The sequence below is a fragment of the Amblyomma americanum genome, chromosome 7 (assembly GCF_052857255.1).
Source record: "Amblyomma americanum isolate KBUSLIRL-KWMA chromosome 7, ASM5285725v1, whole genome shotgun sequence".
In the NCBI taxonomy this organism is placed as follows: Eukaryota; Metazoa; Arthropoda; class Arachnida; order Ixodida; family Ixodidae; genus Amblyomma; species Amblyomma americanum.
The window spans coordinates 28,656,938-28,682,999 of record NC_135503.1 but is presented as its reverse complement, the minus strand read 5'-3'; the positions used below and the strand labels follow the sequence as shown (position 1 = coordinate 28,682,999).

Genomic DNA, 26,062 nt, shown 5'->3' with positions numbered 1-26,062 from the left:
TTCGCGCTTATAAGGTAAGCATGAGTCATCATCTTCTGTAATGTTTAGAATACTTTACATTTATCATCATATGCATTATACTAATCCGACTTACTCATCCAATCTAATCCATTTTCTGCGGTGGGCACACTTTCCAAAATTTAGGGTTCCTCAGATTTTCAAATTTGCCGGCCCGCTATTATTGGTCCGCCGGTGGTCCCGTGTTGTTGACATCAGGACCATCTTAATCGCATTATTAGATCGCGGGCAGTCCTAATACCGCCACTGGCCCAACAGGTGGCTCTCTCAAACACAGCCACCGGTAGGGATTGTGAGACCCAGGTGGCTTTTCCCCAGCCCCCGTAAGGCTCATGCGCAGCGCCATAGTGGTGAGGTGATAATGACATTGAACTTGGCAATGGTGGACAGTATGTTCACAAACCTCTGGGTAGGTTCTGATGACGTCACAAGGTCGCGCGACGTATCTCAATTAATCAGCGAATTTCGTGAGAAAAGCCGGAATTTTTTTTTTTGAGACGACATCCTAAATGCTATTGCACTAAAATAGTCGTTATGTCATATTACCTCCGCACGAAACGATGACAGAGCTAAAAGTTAGATCTTTGCGCGAGGAAACAAGAAAGTTCAGGTTTCTTAAACTTTTGTGCGATGGCTCAGGTTTGCTGACAAATGGAACAGTACGGTTCTGGAAAAGATAGGAAATCCTGCATGCACTCGGGATTGCAGCCTCTCATTGTTTTGCAAGCAAAATGCCAAAATGAGAAAGAAACAGGCGGTGGACATCTGATAACTCGAAGGTCGACTGAACGACTTCAACTTTATACTAAAGCCCGCAGTCAAACAACCTTAATACACAAAGAAAGTCACTTGATACTGCTAAAAGCATTTTTACTTTTGTCGAAAAGCCGCGAAATGCAAACAGGGGACTGCCGGATGGTCGTAAAGTTAGCCGCTTTGTGTTCTGACCTTTCGCGCGCACTCGGGTGCTCTGCGCTGCAGAGTCCTTATCGCTAAAAGCAGGCATCGAGCCAGCGCTAGAGAAAACAGAGCGCGAAAAAACAAGCAGCCCCACGCGGAAGTGTCCGGCAACCACTAATTAAGATAATAGCGGCGTTCACCACGTGTCCGCCCGTTTTAGTTTGGGTGCTTGCCCTAAAACTGGATCGTTGCCTCTAAAGCCACCGACGGGCCCTCTACGCTATTATATTACAGCGCGCGAGTCTCGAAAAGCTGGAACAACTCTCTCTAAGCAGGCTTTAGCCGCGCGAGCTTCGGCCTTTGTTGTTATAGTCTATATATTGTTCCCTTGACAACTAGGACAAAAAAAAAAGGAGGCGCGCACGTGCATAGGAAAAAACAAAGCCTTCCTTTCTTTCTGTGTTTGCTGCTCGCGATATACACAACATGTTTTCGCATGAGCGATGCATTACGTTGAGTTCTCCTTGACGTAGCTCCCCAGTGAGGCAGGGAAAAATATAAACAAGCTCTCGGGCATGTGAGAAAAAAACAAACAAAGCTTTATCCTTGTACGCTGACAGTAATTGAGTAGCGCCGTTGTCTCCAATGACTTTATTATTCAGCCCAGCACAGAACCTTTATGGTCTGTAATGCGACACCAGTGAAGAAGCCCTGCTTGTGGATTTACAGTAATAATCTAATGCAGGCCGCATAATAAGCACTAGGTCAAGACACCGCCACCCCCTCCCCCCCCCCCCCCGCCCACTTTTTTTTTTAGCGGACAATCGTTACGAGTGACGAAGCAATCACTTCATCAAGAGCATATAGGGCATATAGTGCCCTGAAGCAAAAGCTGATGCGTCTTAGCCTGCAGCAGAGGTGCAGAAAGTGAGAGATAAATTAATATTGACGAAGGGATAAGGAGTAGCATAGAAACATCATCACTGCATAGAACACTGTTTCGCAACGTGATATATAGGCAGTGCGCTGCGATTAAAAAAAGGTCGCATCGAGCAAGAGCCTTACTTCAGGTCCGAACGTGTGCGGTAAACCAAACCTCCTAAACATAAATGTCGTAATATATGCGCTATTTGTTATTTCGAGTCTAGTATCACTAGCGCTGTTTGTGTACAGTTATTTTAAGTGGTTCGTATGACATCACGTGGTGCATTTGTACGTGAACTTACTGGTAGAACAGCAAAGTGCGCCGTATGAAACAATATGTACCTCGCTATAACGACCTGTGCTGCAAATGTTGCTAATAAAGGTATATGCTTCCGTCTCTTTAGCAATGCTAATGACAGCTCGACCTTGAAGGCCGCGGGCTGACTGGATGTAAGAAGTTTCCGGGGCTACGGTGACCGCAGCTGGCAAAGAACACGGTTAATTGGAGAGACGTGGGAGAGGCCTTCGCCCTGCAGTGGGCGTAGCCAGTATGATGATGATGATGATGATGACGACGACGACGACGACGATGATGATGATGATGGTGATGATGATGATGATGATGATGATGATGATGCACGGGAGAAACGAGAAAAAGAAAAAACCACATTATGGAAACCTACGGCGACCAGCGGTTTCGGCGCAATACGAGACATTGCTACAGTGCCTCCGTCGCATAAAATGTCAAGCAGCGATTGTAACTCAAAACGCCGCGTTTTCAACAGTGCACGGTACGCAGAACCGAACATGGGCACCTGCTGAAGAGTAAAGTAAGTGGAACGAACAATGAATCTAAAACGAAGAACCGCGACGACGGAACGTTTGGCGGTACAAAAGTGAGAAATGTTACACCAAAACTTCGGCAAGGAAGGCCTGTTCATGCTGTGAACACCATCGAAACAAAACAAAAGTGAAAGAAAACAACCAGTCCGATTCTGAGCAACGTCGAAAGAGAGCCACGCATGGTCGGCGTATTCTACGAAAAACAAGCGTCTCTTCTTCGTCTACGAATACACAGGCTAGCGTAGCGTGCCCAGGAAGGCTACAAACAAAAACAAGAGATAAAGCATCGCCTTTTTCTCCGCTTTCTTCGGCACGCTTTTTATTCCTGTCGTTTTGGGGGGGAACAAGAGTACGAAGAAGAATGGCCGTGTCCTTTTGCTTTTCCGACTTAGGTCAACAACAGCGCGTTGAATCTGAGCCTCGGCTCTGTGTTATTGTGCTCGCGAACCGAAGACAAGGCGGCCGGGAAGGTTATTCCCCGCGAGCAGTTATTAATTCACCAGCGACATAAATAAATAGGCCACTGCACGCTCCGCAAAGCCGACCCAATAAAACTGTCAGGCAGCGTCCCTATAGGAAACCAACATCGGCAGAAAAGTGCAACAACAGGAGCAAGAAACAAATAAAATACGAAGAGGAAATCGACTGTGACAGACGGCCAGAAGAACAAAGAAAGAGGATGGACAGGAACCGCTGTCGTGAGGAAGAGAAGAGGACATGAAAACAGAATAGAACGTGGAGAGGTATTGAGGACGCTCCAGAAAGAAATAAAAGAGAGAGAAAAAAAAGAATTATATCGGGACAGCCAGGCCTGAATGGAAAGTGACTCCGATATCTATGGTCAGCAGAGCGACCTAAAAGGATCGTGCGAAAGCGAAATCGTCTGCTATAGCAGATGGGTATAGCGCAGACCTGTCCCGGGCTGTATACCATCCGAATAAGAGAGCCCCTGTTTATTTCTTCTTTTTTTTCACCCAGAAAATCGAAGGATGCAGCCACGAAGAGCAAATAAAGAACAGTGAATGCCATGTCGTAAACGCGACAAATCGGGAAAATGCGCGTTAACTTGCGTCAGTACGAAAAAAAAAACGAGGGCGGGGGAGGGGGGGGGGGGGGTTTATTGCTTCAAGACAGTAAGCGGTAATGACTGTGCAAGCGTTAGGGTCTAAAAACACATAAGACATTTTCCGCGCTCTCCGGTGCACAGGTGTTTTCCGTGGGATAAAATCAGTAAAGTTAAACGACGTTAGCTTGCGACGAAATGGAAACGACAATAACAAAAAATGAGACGTTGTTGATAATGCTGCCGTTACACAAATACTGAAGTCGAGGTAGAAAGGATGTATGCGTTTACAGAAATTCTTAAATCAGGGCGAATGTGGGGAAGTATAGGTAATGCAGCTAAGGCAAATATTATGCGCATAAAACTATTCCTGAATCCTCTATTACTCTTGTCACTGCTGAAAACAAGTTCTCGTGAATTATAAGCGGTTTAATAAAGCGTCACGTGCTGCAGTTTGCGAGCAATGTAAATGGAGTGGCTTGCGCTCGTTAACAATTTCAGTTTTAATAAAAATTTAAACTCGCTGCTCCCGTCGAGCAGGCCTTTTGATGGACGACGAAGTCAAATTTAATCTGCTTCGTACGTCAACTCACTGAAAGTAGGGCCAGAATCGCTGCATCTACTCAAAAACCTACGCTCACAACGATGGAAATATCAAGCCACAGTATTAAATCTCCCGGTTCTTGCAGTTGAAGAGTGCCGCAGTTGAACCAGGCTGGTTAAACTAAAGCGTTGTTATTTATAACCTAACCCTCTAGCTCCCAACGCCAACAATCTGCATTAGAAGCTCCAACTCTGCAATCTTTTTTTAATAAAAAATAACGCAAGAGCATCAACCACATGCGTGAAAACTTCTGTAATTTTTGCAGAGGCAAAGTAATTACTCGACGAAGTAGTTATAATCGGTTAACTATACGTCAAGAACAACTACTACTGGGCTCCCGTCCTAACAGGGCTCAAGCCTACGTTGAAAAATTGACTTAGTTGTGTCTGCAACTCCGTACCACTGATTCCAAGCAGCACAGTGCATGATACGGCTAAAAGCGAATGCACAGCGCTGTGCGCTGACAAGTTGCGATAGGAGGCGACAAACAATCACAAATATTATGCGCGAGGAGCTCTGCGAGTTCGACTCTTTATATAGGCTGACGTCGGGAGCAACTTTTGCAAGGCAGCGGGACAGATTACGAAACCAGAAGGACCCTCACGACGCGGACAACAAAGGATGTTGTCGCCGTGGCCCTTGCAGACCCGCTTGCCAATGACGCGCTACTCATCTCTTGACATACACGACAGTTTCATTAAACGAAGAAAGGCGCTCCTCCATCTTGGCTCTGAGAGCCGACACATATGCGTCTGCCTGCGGCTCGGCTAATCCTCAACGAGAGCGAAATAGACTTCGAGGAGCAAGACGTTAAACGGGACGACACACAGCGTCCACATTGCCGGAGCACATTCCGAACGTCCAGGAAAAGAAGACGTCCCTCCTCCTCCTCCTCCTCCTCCTCCTCCTCCTCCTCCTCCTCCTCCTCCTCCTCCTCCTCCTTCTCCTCCTCCTCCTCCTTCTTCTTTCAGGAGAACATGATGGATGCGGCACAGGAGCGCCGGCGAATCCGATACAGTGGTCAGAGACCACCTTCGTCCTGCGACGAGTGACGCGCCGAGAAGTGACCCCCACCAAGAAGCCGCTGACAGATAATAAGCGAGTTCCTGCGACTGAGCGTGGAGGCGAAGAAATAGCTCCCTTCATTTTGTCAACGGGCACCTCGCTTCGGAACAGCAGGCTTAAGAGGATTGGATGAGAGGGCTTCGGTACTGAGCGTCAGCATATAATGCCGCAGTGTCAGTGCAGAACGAATATGAACAGTAAAACACACACACACACACACTCAGACTTACAAGTATGTTGGCGCAGAGAGGGTTGTTAGCGCGCGTGAAACAGACTGAAACAACGACAGCAATAAAAGCAGAATTGCGGCGTCGCTCCTTGCTTGTTTTTTTCAGCAGGAGGTACACGCGTTCATTATCCCGAGTCCCCTGCGATTCATTCAGCGGAAATTTGAATATTTGTACGAAGCTAAATACTTTACGACAGCCTCTGTATCCAGAACGCTAGGTAAAAAAAAAATGCTTGTTTGTTCAAAGCGCATTCGTGTCATTGTTTCCATCCAAGGGCTACAGTCACATAGTCTAGAGTATGCCAGCGCCCGGACGAAAAAAAAAATCAACTGCAATAAAAAAAAGAAGTACCCTTTTAACTAAGTCACCCGATGCAAAGGAGGCTGCCAGCAAAACGATTAAGAACAACGTACAAGAACGCACATCATGCATTTCAATTAAAAGGGGGCCGCGTCGCCCAGCCTCAAGCCCACGGAGAACCGCAGAAAAGCCGCCACGCAGCACATGCGAGTGTGCGCTGCGCGGCCACGTGTGTGGTGCATCAGGCTTTGTTGGAGCGCTTCCTTTTCTGGCGCGCTTCCGCCGCTGTAATCCCGTCTCATACGAGCGCCGGAAATCCCGCTGGAAAAGAGGCTAAGAACGCGTGCGGCAGGCGCTGGTGCCGGTTTGGCGGCTCTTCACTGAAGAGAACACTGATGGGGGCGGGGGAGACAGAGACAAACTAGCAATCCAGGAACTCAACGCGGTAAGCCTACCGAGGGAGACATATGAAAGTCCTCCCGGGCCCGCGTTTTACCGCATTTCAGCCGAAACGAAATCCCAGATATTTTGGGAAAAAAAAAGTCGCGTATTGGTTGAGCCCTGAAGGGTTAGAAAAATACCGGGACGCTGCGAACTGACTTAGTTATGGAGCGCGTTTCCACGCTTTCACGTTGCGAGACTAGATCCGCTTTACCGCTTGCGGATTATGGCACGCGCGAAGCCCGTGGTCTAAACGCCAGTTTATGCGCAGTTTTGTATCCTTTTCTTTTTCTATACACAGAGTATAGACGCTAAAAATAACAACAGCTCAAATATGCTTCTGTTCTCGCGCAGTTAATCGTGTGATTTTTATTTAATTTATGGCCTGGTGTTTGTAAAAAAGTACCCATAAAAGAGCTTTGAGAGAAAATACATAAGAAAAGATATTAGTGTCTCGGGGCAGGTACGCTCTCGTTACAACTATAGAAAAAAAAGCGTGCAGAAGCACTTTGTTTTCAATCATAGGCCTGCGCAAACTGCCGCCGCTTTCATGAGATGCTTGCAGTTCTGGCTTTCCCTTTGAAGGCATGCAATATCAGAATGTTTCAGACAACAGGCTAGATTAAATAATGCGGGGGAAACTGCACATCAGCAAAGGATCATACTCTTTAGAGCTTTCTTGCAACAAAGCATCGCCCCTTATAATGCATGGAAACTCAGACAACACACGGGCACTTCAAGCGTTGCGGCTAAACTACCTAGAGTTAGATTGTACTAAAGAGCAGGTACGGTATTACCTGATTTAATATCTGCCACGGGCCTCATTTGGACCCAAGATATTAAACTTATTTTTGGAAATGTGGCGGAGTGCTTGAAGCTTGCTTCACCTCCACCTCAGGTTGGCCCGGTATTGCACTGCCTCTGGGATCGGCCAGGGGCCTTATAGCGCGCGTCTTTTCTTTCACTCTTTGCTCTCCTCTCTTTCAACTCTCCTACTTTCTGCACGTGGCAGCGATTGTGGCTCGGCTTGAGCCAGTGGGCAGGCGTGTGCACTTTCCTTTTCCTTCTTCCTGTCAGCAACAACAGCAGCAGCAGCACTAAAGAGCAGACTTTCTTCAGTAACAACGAAGCAAGATAATTCATCACGGAGCTGGAGGAAACCGAAATACACTCAAGGAAGGAAGAAAGTGCCCTGAACAGCAAATCAACTACACATGGTGAGAAACATCAGTCTAGCGTCTTGTAGAGTCATGGACAACATTTTGGGGCATGCAGATTTGCAGAGAAAAAATTTGTTGCCACGTTTCCTTGGTAGTAAGCAGCTAGTATTTTTAAAGAGGATGCAATAAGAATGTTCCCTCGTGCTACAATGATTTTAATTCACTTTATTTGTCCAACCGCACACAAATATTTCTTTGCCCACGAACAAGCGTGCCGCAAGCTCTTTGTCTATAACTGTACGTGGTTGAAGCCTGACATTATGTTCGTCCACAACAATGAACCCTCAAGCCACCAAGTTCGCAACACGCCTCAATAAACATAGGGAGCGCTGAAGACGCCAGGCAAGTCGCATAGCTGAGGTTGGAAGCGTACCATATGGCGCGGTAACTTTAGCAAAATCAACCGCAGCACTGGCCAAGTGATTGAGCATCCGCCTCGCATGCGGGAGGTGCGGGGCTCGATCCCCAGTGCTGCCAGGTACCTACCGGTGATACAATGGGTACAAGCTTTCCCCCGGCCTGGTGCTCGGCTTATCTGGGTTGAAATGCTTAAAGAAATGGGTCTTTGACCCCACATTTAGAAGAAGAAAACACCTTGTGTCATGGCTCTCTTTGGCCATAGATGCCCTTGCGCCATAAAAATCCACAATCACCATCAACTTTTGTAAAATCGGTATGTTTTAAATGAAACAGCGCGCCGAAAGTGATGTCAGGGCAGCCAGTGCAGGAGATCAAGGTAAAGCGAGCGAGCGAGCGAGCGAGCGAGCGAGATAGATAGAAAAGAACAGAAGGAGCAAGAAAGAAAGACATGCTCTGACATGAGATCTTGCGGCATCAGCCTGCAGAGAAAAAGTATGGGGGCGGCGTGAAATTCGAGGAGACCGGGAAAAGCGCGCCCGCTTTAATTGCTAGGCCTCCGAAGCGGCGAGGCTCCAATTACAGGCGGCTGATTGAATTACAGAACCGAACCGGAGAACAACGCTCCGTCTCTCCTGTCAACCTGTATTTTTTTTGTGTGTGTTTTAAATTTCACGACCCTGCGAGGCAGTAGCTGTGCAGAGGGCGCCTGACAGGGCGAGTCGATTTAACTGTGCACCCCTGTGAATGCGAGCGAGATTTGTCTTGCTGTGAACATGCACACGAGCTTTGCAGCGACACACGTGCGTCGTAATGAATAGCTGCCCCACAACGACACGTGCGCCCTCTGGAGAGCGAAACAGCTCGCCATTTGCGTCTACTTGCATCATTTCGCTCGAGAACGTGGGCGAAGGCTCGTACATGCAGTAATAGTTTCCATTGTCGACTGCTTCTGTCAGTTGCGTCGTCTCGAGCTGAATTACGTGACTGGCATGCATTTTTCTTGACTTTTTTTCTTTCATCTAAAAGCGTACCGTGAGATCAGTTTTGCTCTACCCTAACTTGCGCTAGGCGCAGGTGGTTGATAGCCCACGCGAAACATTTCGCCACGCAAGTTTCAACTCCGGGGTAACGTGCACAGAAACTGTCGTGAGAGCGCACACTGCACTATTTTACCAAACGCTTCAAGGCAACTGACCTGACCTGTCACGTGACGGCTCCTGCGCGCAGTGCAGCCTTCTGGGGCAGGGGTAGTGAATGCTCTTCGCATCTTTTAGCTACCACGTCGATATAGACGCTTCTTAAACGAAGCGACTCTGCGTTTTTCTAACCTGTAATAAACGGCGAGCGACGGCCGGAGTGCGGCTGGTGCGGGGGAGTTAAGTTCGTGTATTTCAAGGCCCGTTAGGCCCTGACATACTTGCACTTAACTCGGGAAAAATTTCATCCCCAACGTAAGCTTGAAAGCGCCCAGACTTTTCCCGTGCTCATGTGGTGCTCTCATCTTGCGGAAATCCATAAGGGAGTTCTACTTTCAAAACGTAGCGCGGACTCTACTGTAGGCCTAAACACAGGCAATGGCTGAGGAGTTCTTGTTGTTGTTTAAACAGGCAATAAACAGAGCGAAGTTTTCGTCAAAACACTGCAGTCGGTATCCGCTCCAGCGGTTATTCCCCCTACCCCCCCCCCCCCTCTCTCTCTCTCTCTATTCTGCTTAACCGCGGAAGAAAGGCATTTTCTTGAGCAGCCAACCCACGGGCAAACATTGCCTGTCGCCATGATGAAACATTCCAGAGACGCGTCCTCGATCCCCGCGACGTCTCGCGCGGCGTCCAAATATCCGGTCGTCCTCATCTGGGGTCATATATGTCGTCTCCGCGCGGGCGTCGACACCGTCGCTGATTCAGAACGCGACTCACGGATCCCGCTTGAAGCCTCCGACTCCCGACAAACCCCAGAGCCACCTATAGCCTCTCCCTCCGCTTCTTTCTCTCGCTCGCTGCCTCATCCTTGTGTGCTTCGGCAGACGCGCGAGTATAGTATCTGTACGCGTGTACGGTGGCTGGATGTGTGCGCACGGGTGTCTAGACGGAGGCGTGACGTGCTGCGCGGCCGCGCGACGGTTCCTTCCGGCCGGATGCCGCCGCCGTACGCGACCGGTGTCGCGGTTGGGGACTGTGGAAATACGTCGGGGTCGCGCTCGTGTGACCTTAGTGCTGCGAGCTCCGAGTGCGTCATCGCTGCCTAACGGAGAATTCTCGCGAATTGTTAAAGTATGCGGCTTAGTAAAAAAAATAAAATGAAACTAGGAAAAGAATGAAGATGTGAAATGCGGCTATATATACCTAGCCTGTAACATTATATCGCTACCTCGGTGTTCAGATAACTGATACAGTGTCCTAGAAATCACACATAGAAGTTATTACATACAAAGCCTTAGAGCTCTGGAATAATAATAATAATAATAATAATAATAATAATAATAATAATAATAATAATAATAATAATAATATTAATAATAATAATTGGTTTTGGGGGAAAGGAAATGGCGCAGTATCTGTCTCATATATCGTTGGACACCTGAACCGCGCCGTAAGGGAAGGGTAAAGGAGGGAGTGAAAGAAGAAAGGAAGAAGATGTGCCGTAGTGGAGGGCTCCGGAATAATTTCGACCACCTGGGGATCTTTAACGTGCACTGACGTCGCACAGCACACGGGCGCCTTAGCGTTTTTCCTCCATAAAAACGCAGCCGCCGCGGTCGGGTTCGAACCCGGGAACTCCGGATCAATAGTCGAGCGCCTTAACCACTTTGCCATCGCGGCGGGTAGCTCTGAGATGCCTGAAACGTATTTTTTATCTTGCATCGTCATCACTGGAAATGCAACTTTGCACAGCTTTTGTTCGACCAGAATTAGAGTACTAGGCCGCGTCAATATGATTCCCAATCACACAACATTAACTCAGGTACTAGAAGCAGTACGGAATAGATCAGTCCGTTTTATGTTATCTAGACATGACCGCACTGCCAGTGTCAGAGAAATGAAAACAGCTCTAAGCATTCAATCATTCGGTACCCGCAGGAAGATAGCATGTATCTGTCTTTTTCACAAAATCTATTAGCACATCTAGTCACTCCGGACAGTTTTGTATTCACCCAGCCCCATTGTTCGGTGCTCGCCATGATCACCAACACAAGGTTCACATATCGCACTTCAAAACTGCAACATTCACCAATTCATTTCTCCCAAAAACTTCAAATGAGTGGAATAAACTGCTTGCATCATTAATACGCATTACAGACGGTGTTCCCTGTAAAAGTACCTTAAATAATTTATTCTGCTGTTTTTGAATAGTCATTTTTATTCGTTTCCTTTGTTGTACTTGCCGACTGTTTTATCATTTTCTTTAATTACGGTAGCGCCTTTAGCTTTTGCGTTTTCTTCCCGTCAACGAGTGTATACAGCGTGTATTCTTGTAGTTTTTGTTGTTTATTTGATGCAATTCCCGACCTAGTTACTATGTTGCATATCTGCTGTTATTACTATGTGCCTTTATGATTTGCTTTCTTTTCCCGATTACTTATGTTAGCCCCTCCACTCTATAATGTATTTTACCCTGAGAGTATTTCAAACAAATAGATAAATACCACATACCGCGCGTACATAATTTTCTAGGTATTTAATGTGACACCTATGTTTTCCGTCACGTAAATTCCCATTATATTTATGTTGCAGCTACACCATATTACTTATCCGCAAATATGTTTTCCAATCCCGTTTCGACCTTTCTTCACTTGGCTCCATTTTCGACATCACGTCCACGATGTGTTAAAATTTAGAGCTTTGTTTCACATGGCATGTGCAAAAGTTCGCTTATTTAGAAGTCTTCTATTTAGAACAGCTCCACTCTTTTTCACATTGCCTCGAAAGTGTGCTCGTACCCACACCTCGAAGAAAAAGGCGAACTGCTCGTGGCCTCCCAGATTTCTTGATCGCGGACACAAAGCCGGGAATCCCGGCGAAGAAGCAACGCACCCCGCTCAGTCCCGCACGGCCGCCAACTATTAGAATACAACCTGAGCGCGCTTTCAAAAGCCAGCTTTTTGCGCTCTGCGGCCACCAGGTGCAGCGAAGCCAATCCAAGCTAAGCCAAAACGTAGCAGAAAGCAGGGATGAACGGAAAAGTAAATGTTTGGCCGAATAGCAGCTCACTTTTTTCTCTCTCTCTCTTTCCTCTCTCTCTCTCTCTCTCTCTCTCTCTCTCTCTCTCTCTCTCTCTCTCTCTCTCTCTCTGTTTATCTCTCCGCAGCATCCACCACTTCGACCGGCCGGTTAGACGAGGTTCGAGTCCTCCTCTGCGGACTTCCACCCGCACGGTCCCGGGGCGAGGCGGCGCGGGAAGCCGGAGAGCCGTCCGACGTTCTCGTTTTATGACAGCGAAGCTCGCCCGCGTTTCACCGCGAGCTTTCCGTTTTTACAGCTCCGCGGTGGCAATAAAACCAGATTTGCTCCGGCCGCAGAAAGAGAGCGATGGAAGAACAGAGCTCGCGCGCCCCGCCTGCACACACACACACACACACATACGTGCAGTGCTCGTGTGTAAGTGTGTGTCCGTGCCGTACACGAAACGGAAGCTCCGAGTCTGCGAACGCGCGCGCGCGCGTATCTTTTCCGGACACTGCGCGAATGCCTAGGCCGCGGCCCCATATTGCTGGTGGTGGAGTTCGTCACAAGCTTCTTGGCCCGTACACCCGCAGCAGAAGAGGCATCGTCTCTTCTTTCTATTCTCTTCGTCTCTTTTTTTTTCTTTATCTATCTCTCTTCCCGTGAAGCTCTATCTAGCCAGGACCGACGCCCAGCGTGCGGCGGCGGGCGGCGAAAAGCGGCGAAAATGCACGGTTCCGCTCAGGGAGGAGGCCACGCGAATCTCGCATGCATGAGGTTAAGTGCGAGGCTCAGCTCCCGCCTACACCCTCGGTCTTGCGCGTTTCCCTCTTTCTTTCATTGCCCTCTTACTTTGCTCCCGTCTTTCTTCTTTTTTTTCCCCTCGTGTTCTATCGCTCTATTCTGAGTGACTATGCCGTAAGGCGCTCTGGAAGCGCCGTGGGACCGCGGCGCGCATTTTCCGACCAACGAGGCAGAGTCTCGTTAAACGCGTTTTATTCCGTGTTCCTCTTCACAGCGTCGCTTCTTTCTATTTCGATTCCCTTGTCTTGCTTTGTTTTTGTTTCTTTTCTGCAAGGAGTGGTCGTACCGTCGTGCTCTTCCCGTAGCGCGGGATGCGGGTTTCGGTGGTGGTATAGAAAGAACTCCGCATGTGGTTTCTTCGTGCAGTGCCGGTTTTTTTCTTTTCTATCTTCTCATTGCGTAACGTTCTCTTTTCGTGCTCCTGTTTACCTCGGAGAGCGATGACTCCCATTTTTGCCAGGGCCCCGAGAGACCCTTGCTTTGCTACTGCACTCCCCTTTGTCGGTTAGCTGCTTCACTGCCTGGCTGGCTAGCTGCGGTCGTAAAGAAAAACCTCGCTCAGGACTTATGGCGCTGAGCTTGATTGTGACGAGGGCAGACATGAGAAAACGCGGGATAAGGAAGCTCTCAGTGTTCACTGCCTGGATCCAATCCGGTGCGCCTGCGCGCGCGCGCATATATGCGTTCGTGCGTGTGGTGGAAAAAATTTCCACTTGAATATCAGCGTCTATTTCTCGACGTTGCGACCAGATTGAATGTTTATTATATATTACGCTAAAAACCTAATGTTTAGTTCGTAGGTTATCCTACAGAATAGCGGAATAAAATTATAAGTCAATATAAGAAGAAAATTATTACTAAATGAAAGAACTTAGTTGAAATGCGCTCTCATTTAAGAAATCTGCTTATGAATAATTCAGGCCTACTTTTTAAGCCCCATTTCTACATTCAGGCACACATTGCCGCAGCCAAATAACCGCAGTTAAAAGCAGAGGCCCGTCGTCAGGCTCAATTCGCGTTTTATCCGAGCCCGATAAAAGCTCCGTTTCTCTCTCTCCCCCCCAACAAGCAGCCAAAGCAAGCAAAGGCGGCCACTCTACGCGAGCGCGAATCACAGCTTGTGCTGCTGTTGTTACACCGCCACCCTCTCCCGGGGGCATTTTGCTGCAGCGATACAGCTTGACTCCTATATAGACGCGCCATTCTGTCAACGAGTCTCAGGCGGGCAGTAAATTGCGATTCTGCAAATAACCTGCGCACACAGAGAGAAGGAGAGTGGGGGACAGAGGGAAAGACGCATTCAGAATCGAATAAAAAAAATGGAAGGAAAAGGCGGAGATTGGGGGCAGAAATGGTCACGTATATATATATATCGATTCGCGGCTCAGCTCATTCATGAGATTCGTGAGCGAAGTATCACTCTCTCGTCGCCCCTTATTGAAGCTCCTGCGATTCCCATCAAGAGCGTATTTTAGCGTCGCCCCGCGCCGGCGCTGAAAGCGCGGACTGACTGAAACGCCGTTCATTGCAGCACCAGAGCCCGAGCCTGCTATATATAATAATGATGGCGATTGTTTCTACTATTTTTTTTGTTTAGAACGCCACGCTGTGCCACGGTTATCCTCAGCTGAATAACTGAGGTCCTAGATGTTTCTTTGCGAAACGCGCTCTGTAATTACCCTCTCGCTTTCCGGCGTAAGCACGATGCCTTCTTGTGGCAGCGTCGTCTATATTCAGTGGAGTCGCGGAACGACGTTAATTTTTTTTTTCACTTGATAGGGGACCATCATTAGCAACTTTGTTGTGCAGTGTTGCTTAATCTGCGATGCTCTTGCTAGAACCATCAATTCAATTGCAATACGGTCATCAAAATTCAGTAGAAATGACCTCAGAGATACCCGACTAATACGGAAATACGCTTATACTCAAGGAATGGCTACATACATAAAGATGGTGCACAACTAATAGCTACATTTGTTTCGAAGGAATCGTTGAAACCCAATGACATGAGAAGAGCATTACTGCATACTCACGGTTGGACTAGAAGCGGAAAGCAAATTAAGTTTCAGGCAAGTGCCCGGCTATTATAATAATGACATCTTCATTGTACGTGGCACAGCAGCATAAACAAGAATAAATTTAGAAGTGGAGAAGGGCTCGCTTTCACTACTTCAGAGATAAGGCAAAGTAGAAATTAGCCATACGGTGCAAATAAGCGCGACACGAATAACAGCGAAAAAGCCAGCAGAGAGCTTAAAACATCACCGGCTTAGGAAGCACGCAGAGATGAAAATTATAAATGCGTAAATGTCATTTACGAAAAGAAGGAGATTAGGAACGTACATTGACCTGTACGTACACTTCAAAGTGTGAGATGGCAGCGGCAGTAAACGGATAACACGAAAATGTGAATATCATTACGCTTTGCCAAAAACGTATGCTGTTTTCAGTTTCATGATTTCATTTTTTTTAGGTGATTAGTGAGCGGATGAAAGCAACTCGTCTGAGCAGCGTTTCGAAGTCCTTGACCTGCTGCCGCGCTCGGCGTTATTGGTTTAATTGATTAAATAAACCACTTTTCCGGCAAATAATTGTCGCTATGAGCTTGTCATTTCCTGCGCCATGCACCTGCTTCTCTTCCCCTTCTCCTCCTACACATGAAAATTCAAAAGCACCTTTGGAGCTATCAATCCGTTTTTTGATAAACCAGTCACATTCTCGGTGCAAAACAGTCTCGAGAATTATTGAGCGACTGATGCTGAAAGAAACTTAATGTGTTCTTTGTTAGATGGTAGCGTTGTGCTGTTGGCTAAGGCGATTACTTTAAGTGCTACTGTCTTTAAATCAAATCAAATCAATTTATTCAAACATCCTGAGATGCTTAGTGGCACGGTCAAAAAGCCAAAGGTGGCTTGACGATGTCCGTGCCCCTTACAAGGCATAAAGTGGAATACGCGGAAAGTTTAAAATACAGGCAGTGAAATCGGCAGAAAACAGAGAAAACGCAGAAAACGCAGCTGCCCACAAGGCAGAAAGGCGTACAAAATAAAAAAACGAAAAATGCAGATAACGAAAGTCAAACAGAAACTTGAGGTGTAGGGATCATGAAAAATGTAGTGCACAAAAGTGGCTAAGAATAAAAAAATGCACGGCATGAAAGTGAAGTGAAGAATAAAACGAGAACAAAATAACACACATCTCTGTAACTGGGCTTATTTCACAAACAAAACAAAGAAACTCATAATATTGCCACGTACATTTCTTTGGTTAAAGGAAAATGCGGCGCAGATCCCTGAACGACTTGTTGAAGACATGTCGGTTATCTTCACCGGACAGTTCGTTCAGGATAGCTGGCAGACGATATTTCAACATTTGTTTCCCGTAATTTGTGCGGCATACATAAACTTTCCATTTTTCCGGATTTCGTGTACAATACACAGGATAATTCGTAGCAAGTGCGGCTAGCACTGCTAGAGAATTGTCGTGTTTAATTATTTCTGACTTGTAGTGACGGATTAGTCTGTAGAAATATAAAGATTCTATACCGATTATGTTAAATTTCCTAAATTAGGAAAAAAAAGGCAAGAAAAGAGAACATTCAACGTTCAAAACCAATCAAACTGGGGACTGAACACAAGCGACGCAATCAAACTGAAGTGTTTATCAAAGCGCTTACTGCGTTTCGGAATTGCCTGACGTGCGCCTTTGCCAGCTTAGTATTACGAGTTTTAGGAACAAAAGGCATTGTAGATATTAAGAATTTTCGCAATCCGCGACGACGCTACTGGGTTGAACTTGCCAGGGCCAACGATGCAAGATTTCAAAATATGCGCTCATGCTGCCAGCAACATCTTCAGACGACGACAGGATTGTGCACCTTGATGGCGTCGACGATTTTCGAAGATATCACGCTTATCACTACCTCTTAGACATAACAATAAGCAGTATAATGATTAGACTAGCAACAATACCTTTGCTTCTGAAGTAAATAGCTACGAGTACATAGAGCTTCAGATATGCAGTAACCTCTCCCGGGCACAACAAATTGGTAACGTCGCAGATAACTCCCTACGCAAACTATTTTTCCTTCCACATGCATTGACGCTTGCTCCGACCAGTGTACGGCTTCTCATATTTAATACTATTACTTGCGACATATTTAAAAACCCACCTTTAATTTCCTGACATTTTAGCGCTGCATTATATATTTGTGTTTAATTTGTTATTTTTATATGTTTGCACGGCTGTTCGTGACTTTTTCCAAATTTCTTTCTTATTGACAACTTGCAACTGTCCTTGTTGTTTCGAGGAATTGTTCACTTCTGTACTGTCTGCCCACCATTTCAGGTGTCGTAAAAAGATCGCGGTATCAATAAATAAATAATTTGGCGTCGATAGCTAGCAGCCTCCAAGTGATGCAGATTCTGCCACATTTCGAATTAGTTTGCAAGGACAGAACACCAAAGATTGCAATTAAAACATCAGCCCTAGAAGAAGGGTTTTCTGGCGGGCCCTACAAAACACGCGCACACAAAAATTCAAAATTAAATGTATCACCCGCGTATGAAGCCTCTCGTACGTTCAAATGCGTCAGAATTGGGGAACCATGCGATCAAGAGATCAATGCTGGTTATTATAAAACGGCTACTTTCCTGTTCATGTCTGCCTATAGCCGACAGAGTAGTTCTGACTCCAACGCTATAGATCTCAAGCAAAAGGCTTCGTTGCCCACTATCGCAGAAAAAGAAGATAATAAAGTGAATAGTCAGTTCTCCCCTTTGCCGAATGACGCCAAGAGCAATAGAATAAAAAAACGGCGGTTCATGAGCACGCAAGGAAGACATCAATTACCCACTCTCAATGGATCTCCAGTCCCTAGTCCCGCCTTATTCCCTGCGCAACAACGGTGAGATTACTAGCGCTTTCCCCCCTAATGGGGGAGTTCTTTTCTTCCTTAATAGTGTCTGTTTAACACCATCGGAGAGCAGCTCTACTGGTGTATACGTAGGGCGTCTTCGCAGCGAGTAAATTAATTCGTTCGCAGAGCGAGTGCATTGCGAGCAAGCGACTCGCGCGCCTCAATGAAAAACGGCTTCCCGTTTCACGCGTCTCGAAAGCACGGCGCGAACCCGAAGCAGGCTTGTGCCGATCCTGACGTCGCCCGTGAATCCTCCGCGCTTCCAACCCTCTCTCCGCCGCCGCCCGCGGGAAAGCGATGCGCCCTGACCGGAAGAAATGAATCTCGGTGTCGGCGCTGACCAAAGGGCGCGAGACAGAGCAATCTATAAGAGGCGCTGCGTGTTTACGCCAGGGCTAGAACGCTCACATCTGCCGGCGCCCTCAGAACCTGAACGTCTTGTCCTTTCTTATATTTCCTTTCAACGTCGTACGCTTCTTTCGACACTTCGTAAAAGAGTTAACTTGTCGAAAGTAAGGACACACCCAAGGCTCTTTTTTCTTTTTCTCACGCCCATAAGCTTGATAGCTACGTTGAGTATTGGCGTTGATTAGTTGCCTAGCAAAATATTTACAGTAAATCATGCGGGTAATGGCGTCTTTGCACTACAGAGCCTCGAATCCTGTCATACACTCTAAACATGAATACACCTTTATGGGAGTAAAAAGAGAATAAGGTGTCCTCTAACACACTCCCTTTTATAAAAGAGAGTGCAATAGAGGACAGGTTACTCCGTTTTTTACTCCCTTCTGTTTAGAGTGTACAGTCGCATATATCGAACCAGGAAATTTCTAATTATCGGCTATATCGAACACACTGGTTATCTCGTTGAAAATGTTGTGTAAAAATATAGAAAAGTCGCGCGGTATCTCGAACTACAATTGCGCCTGCCGTTCGATATATCGAAATGCGAGCCGCGTCCCTGCAAGTGACTCTTGTCCTAACGGTGCTCTTCGATGATTTTTCGCGTGCGGGAACGGGATGGCTGCGCGACCTTGGGCCCCTGCTGGCAGCGCTAATACTTTCCACCCGACACGGCTGTGATGCGGCGAAGCCAGCCTAACTAAAACATAGCGACGGCCTTCGCACGGCGTCGGTCGCTTGCTCCTTTGACGTTGCGAAAACCAACTTTGCCTTAACTTTAATGAGCTATTATTATGTTTATATCGAACTGGTAGCAGGATTAGACACCTTATGATAAGCAGTGTATAGTTGCAAAGAAGCGCCCGCAGCGGCTTCTATGCGAAGCAGGTTAGGCCTAGCAACGCTTTGCGAGCCGTGGGCTGCCAGCATGCCGACGGGCAGCATGTCGCTGCCAGAAGCGCGTCAGAAGCGTGGGCGCAATGTACTCTCGTTTCTGGGTTACAGGTAAGCTTATCTATTCCCATTTTTATATATCGAATTCGCGATATATTGAACTATTTCGTGTTCCCTTCGAGTTTGATATATCCGGGTTCCGTAAAGATTCACTGCATTGAAACTAAACATTTCGACTGGAGCACCAAGCTGGATGGGATGTAGTTCATATAGCAAAAGCAGGGCAATCCACGCCACGTAAAACTTTAACTAAAACATGACTTAATTGAAAAAGAGATTGGAAGACGACAAACTGTCAAGGAATGGAATTGAAAACGGCAGAATGAAGGTCGTAGACTGGCAACTCAAAGCGGGGTGTGACAGATTGTCAAGGAACTCAAAAGAGGAGATTCAAGGAGGCCAATTAACCCAATTCAGTCTATTAACACAAAAAGTAATGGTTTCTAAGCCAGGATGCAGCTAAAAAGTACGCCTTCGATCCGCAAAAGCCGCATTTTGAACTGCTCGAAGTTCCGAAGGCCTCTTCAGAACCAAAGGAAAAGAAAAATGAAACAAGACTGCATGAGTTGCTGCATAAAACGGTACTACTCCCTCAGTGCCATTGGAAACCAAGGCGTCATGACATTCGTGCCCCAAATTCGTGTATTCATGGCACTACATTTCTACTGGATAGAACTGCCCGTTACAGCAATTCCCCCTCCTCCCCTCCTTTCTCCTACCAAAAAAAAAAGTAATAATAAACTGCCCTCAGCAGTTACAGAGGGGAAGTGTACACAGGAACCGCAAACGGCGTCCCGCAGCCCTAGGCAAAAAAAAACGAAAAAAAAACGCGCTGTGTGCCTTACCGAAGGGTACGTATATATATGTATCCTGCAGGGATCACAAAACCTCCCTCTGAGCGGCACAACAGACCAGACGGAAGGGGTTCCACAAAAACGTGACTCCTTCTCCGAGAACGTCACGAACGACTGGAAGATGGGGAAAGAACCACATCAAGGTGGCTTCTGGCGCGGTCAAAAGATAAAGAAAAGGAAAGAAAAAATAATGAGAACAAAAAGAAGTAAAGCAACACGCCTCGCTTTTCTTACACTCGCTCTTCCACTGGCGCACAGAACCGCCATTGCCACTTCCAGCAACGCGTAGCAGCGACAGACACACACACCCACACACTGCGAGCACTTTCACTTCTTCACGTTCCCGGAAACGACCCAGTGCCGCCGCCGACCACTTGCCGGCCGCACGCCCGTAACGAGCGTGCAGATTACCGCCGTGTGCCTAACAAAGACGCCCTCGTGCGCGCCTATTTGGAGAGACAAAGCAGGCCCGCACACATGCAAAACCCGCAGCACGCGCCTTCGGACGCCACACAACACTCTTCTCTCTCCGCCCGGCCGCGCGACCTATTTCGCATCAGAAAAGCTTTCTTTCCACTTCTTTTTGTTTCCCTCTTCTCTCTACGCGCCACAAGTGCAGTCCCTGTCTCCTCGAGTGAAACCGTTCGGCCCAAGCCGCGCAGCGTCGCGGAGCGCGTTCGCTTTCTGCGAATCCTGCTCCTTGTCTCGCGCGCTTTTCCGCTGGCGACGGCTCACAGGCACGAGAGCGCGATTTGTTATCTAATTAGGCACAGCGCTAGGATATTGCCACGTGGCCGAGCTTTGCAAGCAGCGACGCAACGACAAGGCAGCGTAAGACAATTATCTCTCTCTGCGTTCGCCACGGAACGTGTAGGAAAGCAGAGATACTTCCATGGGGGCCCGTCCCTTCCCCGTCGCCTGTTTTGCGCTGTAATAACCGTGGCCAACAAGGCGTGTAGCAAGCAGACTTGATTTGGGCCTCGAGTAAAGGCCATTGGCGCCACAGATAACGAGAGAGCCTAATGATAGTTCCCCAAAAAGAGTTGTTGCTGGGTTCAACAAGGCTTCGTGAAAACAGCTCAAATCGTTGCTAATCGTATCTACTGTGTTTATTAGACGGCGCGCTGAAAAGAATGCAGCGGTGGCGGTAAAGACGCGGTGACGCGTCGTGGTATGTGCTACAGTCTCTTTAGTTCGCAACAAACGGCTTCTATCGAGAAGAAGACAGTGGTTTCGGATAACGGGATTAGCGATTAGCAAACCTTAATAGTGCCTGTCGGATTACGTTGCAATGAAAAAAAAATGTACCAGGCCGATGACTCAGTGGCTCCGGTTAACATTCTCAAGGTCATCTCGGGCATCAGCGTTATCAGGTGCGATGAAGGCGGCCTGAGTCGCGGCTACCAGCGTAATGACTCTTGCAGAAGTGGCGAACCTAGCTAGGAAGGAAAATTCCATTGTATACAAAGAGAGCAATGCGCATAATTACTGGACAGCTAAGTTTTAAAAAAAGTAAGCAGAGGGCCGCTGAGGACTGCTCGTTAGTAAAATGATATCATATCACCGCTACCGTTGCTGACGTTGCCAAGGCTAATTCACGCGACAAGCCATCGAAAAGGAGAAATCGTTGTAGAGCTAGAAACTGCCGTTCTAGTGTAAGCTAAAACACTCAATTCTTGGCAAATCAGAAACATAAATCCTGCAGCACTGCTGCTGCCAAACAAACTAGGGGCAAATTTCTCATGCTGTCTTAGCCCTGTACCCCAAGTGCTATGCCACGTGACCCCCGGTGATCCAGTCTCTAGGGCACGCGGCCTATGCAATGGTTTACGTGGACGACAACTGGAGAATTAGAAAGTAATACGACGTCGACGGAGGTTCTCTTCAGGACATTGTTTTCCCGCGCGGGAGCCAGTCGAGTAGAAGGGATGCTTCTCGCCTTCTTCTACTTTACCTGCAGGACACGGATTTGGCCTCCACATGGTGACCTCAGGAGTGTCTATTTGGGTTTTTGCGGACAGTGTTTCTGTGATTTCTATTTAAGTGTCGCTACGGTTTAAGCAATTGCCGGCAGCAACAGCAAGGCTAATCCCACCGGTAGTTTACAACCACTCAACTCAACTCAACTCAACTGACTTTGGAGGTAAGTCCGACATACGGCACCGCTATAAGGCGTCAATTACACTGACCTCGAGTGGCGGGATGAGCTGACGTCCGGCGACGTTTCCCTGGAGTCGGGCCGACAATGCCACCACGAGTCCCGTGTAGCCGTTCTCCTTGAGCTCGACGCGGGATGCCCGGAGCGGAGGCGCCGCGTTGAGGGCCAGCCAGGCCACCAGGACCACAGTTCCAGCCGGGGCGCACAGCCTCATGTTTCAAACTCTGCACAACACACTCCTTCTGCCACGCACACTACACGCCACTCGTGATCGCCGTATCTTCGTGACACCCAACCGGGCACAGTCTCAGCTCGCCGGCATGGCACTCGTCCGGGGCTCACGCCGCAAGACGCCGAAGTTCACTCGCAGCACTGATGCGAACAGCAAAGAAGTCCAGCGTCTTGCCGAGGACGCTCACACACTCTTCTCCTCCTTCTTCGAGGGGCCAGCAGGACTCTGCGAGGTGGGAGGAAATAAAAAACAGAACGTGCGGTCGCAAATTAGGGACGAGAGCGGTCGCCAGGACCCTAGAAACACGCGGCGTTATGAGGGGGCGTGCCCCCCCCCCCCCCCCCCCCACCGATCGGCTTTCAGAGGGTTTCGAGAAATGAGTTGCACGGAATGAGAGAAACAGGCATGAAGGAAAAGCTAAAAACACCATCGGCGCGGTGAAAAGAAAATAAAAGCAACGAGTAAATAGGAAGAACGCACGCCGGGGGTGAACCACGGTCGCAGGCCTCGGTGTTTGTAGCAGCTCTGGAACCGTCTTCCCCCGAAAAATCTGGTGTCCCTTACACTTCAATCTTTTACCGCTTTTGTTTCCCGTCGGACGCATTCTGCTCTGTCTAAACAGAAGCGCGCCCTCCCCCTTTACCGTCCTCTCACCCTCCTTTCCACCTTCCTCCGCAGTATTCGCCTGTGCCGGCTCGTACTACGGGCTAGACAGCCAGGCACGGACTCCGCGGGCGAGCAAGACCTACGGGCCAACGAAGCAACAATAAGCAAAAGACGAGGAGGGCGAATCTGCTGCGCGGCTGAGTACGAAAAGTGCGAGCGAGAGGAGGCGGGCTAGGGGAGAGAATATTGGCTCTCCGGCCACCGCAGCCGCCGCCGCTCACGGGAGGCTTGTTCACTGTCAAGCGACGATCCGGAGCGCCAAGAGCGGAAGCAAACAGTGAAAACCGCAATGCCGGCGCCGTTCCCCCCTCTGATCCTCCTCCTCCTCATCACCCTGCTCCTTTGCCCAACCGACACCAACCGCCTTGTTTCTTTTTCCTGCTAGCTCTTCATCCGAGCTGAGTTGCGCGCACATGTATTTCCCACATCTCCCCCCTCGAGCACGCCTCCCCCCCCCCTCCCTCCTTATGCCCTTCAAGCTCTCTTTTTCCATTCTTTCTGAGCGCGCCTGCAGCCACGCACAACCTCGGCGGCCTTGCTTCCGAAACCGTCTCACTATAGCTCCCCCACTGCCTCTCTCTGCGGTCTTCGCTTTTGGCGGGCCGCTTCCTGTTCTTCGTCTCAGACCCGGAGAAATGAGTATCTGGCCCCAAAGAGCAGCGGCTCCCGAAGTTTAGATTCGGACGAGCCGGGCGACCTCGGCATCCGCCCACCACGCCCCCTTTCTTGTTCGAAGCCGGTGACCACAGCTTGCGCCTGACGCCCTCTCCACCCTCCCTCACGCCCTCCCTCCACTTTTGCCGTGGCTGCCATACTCGTTCTGCCCTGCGCTGGCTCGCCGAAATAGCGTGCTGCGCAGCACGCTTGAGGGAAGGGATGCGGCGTGCAGCAGCACCACGTGTTCCAAGGTATTAACCCTTGACATGGCTAAGAGGAGAGCGGCGTGTGAGTGGGCCGTATTATGGTTTTCGTCAGCATGCCCAGAAGAGCCCGACTGTCCAGATGAGGGATTCCCGATCGGGGCCTGCGCTGAGGAGCCGCCTCTCGAGCGGAACCCCACGCAGTGGGAGACGGCACTGTCTCTGGAGCGAAAGAAAAAGAAAGAACAGCGAACTGGCACGAACAAAAATAAACAAAAGGTTGGGGGGGGGGGGGGGGTGCAGCGCATGACTGACCATCGAGGGAGACGCCCTTATCCCCTCTCAAGAGAAAACGCCGGTGGGGGAGAGAGAGCGTGTTAGCAGCTACCGACTCCTCCGCACACGTGCTTTCGGCGCGCGTTTTTGCTCGATCGCAAGACGGCGGAAACATCGTTGGAGAAAAAGCGCGCGCAGACTCGGCGGGGAGGGAGTAAACCACGGAGATGGAGGAGGGTGAGGGGGAAGGAGGAGGCGCGGCAGGAAACTCGACGCCGCTTTTCGTTCTCCCCCGATGCGTTTCGCTCGGGGGGAATCTCCAATTTCCGCAAGATAGGCTCGCACGAAGAGGATGAACAGGAGGCACCGTTTTCCCTACGTTCCGTTATCCTCTTGGCTTGCTTGCCCCAACAGGCGGTACGTAGGGACGCTGCGGCCCGCCAAAACAGGTGCACGAAACGTGCGGCAGGCAATTATTTTTCGCGCCTTGTCACCCGCCTGAGCAAGGGTCTTTGCAGACCGGATGGACGAGTGCAGCTTTGCGTTTGGGCCGAAATGTGCGCGTTCCCTCACGAGCACGCGTGATTCATGGCGTTGTTCGAGGGTACTTAGGGCGCGCTTTAGCCGCTGAATCTGAAATGAAGCTCGCCTCTCTGCTCCGGGTCAGGTTATAAATTTTCCAGTTGCGTTTAACGTTGCAGAAATGCGGCTGCACTTAGTGAGTATACATATGCTTTCCTTCGCGGCAGCATTCGTTCCTTTGGGATTACGGGGACATCCGCTGAGACGTTGGCTCTGCAAACTGCGCAAGCTGAACTTATACATATCGCGTTTCAAAGCTCTCGGAAAGCGACCTTTTTCTAGTAACGTTGTTTCGGCACGGACACAAAGCACTGCGGTACAGCACCTTGTACACAATTTTCTTTGCGGATTTTTAAAAATAATATTCTAACTGCGCAAAAGTTTCCTCGGTTCCACTTCGTCGAAAGCGACGCAAGAGAAATAGCGCGCACTTGTGGGGCTTTCAATATATAGACGTAAAATCTAGTAAGCAGTAACCAAAGCTTAGACTTACACTACTTTACACCAGGTGAGGCGAAACAGAAGTCCGTTGAGAACACTATTAGAATACACGAAGTTGGGTGTTGGGCATAATCCCAGCCTAGAATCCTCAAGTGCAGTTACGGTAACCCGGCCGTCTGAGATTTGTTCGCGGACTGAAAATGTATAAAGAACGGAACAGTTCATTATGTCTTTTGCATTGATTTCAGACTGAAATACATTTTACGTCATAAAGCTTGCAGGTGACAGCTTCAAGTTCAAGGAACCGAGTTACAGCTCTTGTCGAGCTGTACCTGTGACAAGAGCTATACAAGAGGAGAGAGCTCCTCTTGCATATTATCATAACTTTAGCTGCTATAAATCGTAGAGCCATTAAGTTGATCCGGAAAAAAACTATAACAGCCAAAGAAAACTTATTTTTCAGCCTTTAACGAACGCAAAAGCTTTTGAAGGATGCCAACAGTCACCGAAACCGTAAAAAAGTCGGAATGGGAATTTTTCTGTCTTTATTTTTAATCTGTCGTGTTTATCGGTGAGCAATTAATAGTTTAATCATTTTTGGCTGAAAGATAATTGATTAGAAAGTGGAAGAAAGTGAGAACTAAAAGGTACACGGACTATTATTGCTTCATGGCAAGTATTCGTCAAAAGGCAATGCATTTAACGAGATATCTCGCATAATTATGCATTACAAAGGTACATGACCTTCCATTGACGCTTTTTATCATGGGCATTACATTTTACAATT

The 26,062-nt window shown here is 48.4% G+C and overlaps 1 protein-coding gene and 1 pseudogene across 3 annotated transcripts in view; one reads left to right on the top strand and one right to left on the bottom strand.

Moving 5' to 3' along the window:
• LOC144098744 (calcium-activated chloride channel regulator 2-like) overlaps nucleotides 1-26,062 on the bottom strand; it is a 573,215-nt gene that overhangs the window by 246,027 nt on the left and 301,126 nt on the right. For all 3 annotated transcript variants that reach the window (XM_077631596.1, XM_077631595.1, XM_077631597.1), the window contains one exon: nucleotides 22,250-22,675. In XM_077631596.1, coding sequence (XP_077487722.1) covers nucleotides 22,250-22,432 — 183 coding nt within the window. In that variant the 5' untranslated portion in view covers nucleotides 22,433-22,675. The remainder of the gene's footprint in view (nucleotides 1-22,249; nucleotides 22,676-26,062) is intronic.
• On the top strand, nucleotides 7,194-7,329 carry LOC144099658 (U2 spliceosomal RNA; annotated as a pseudogene).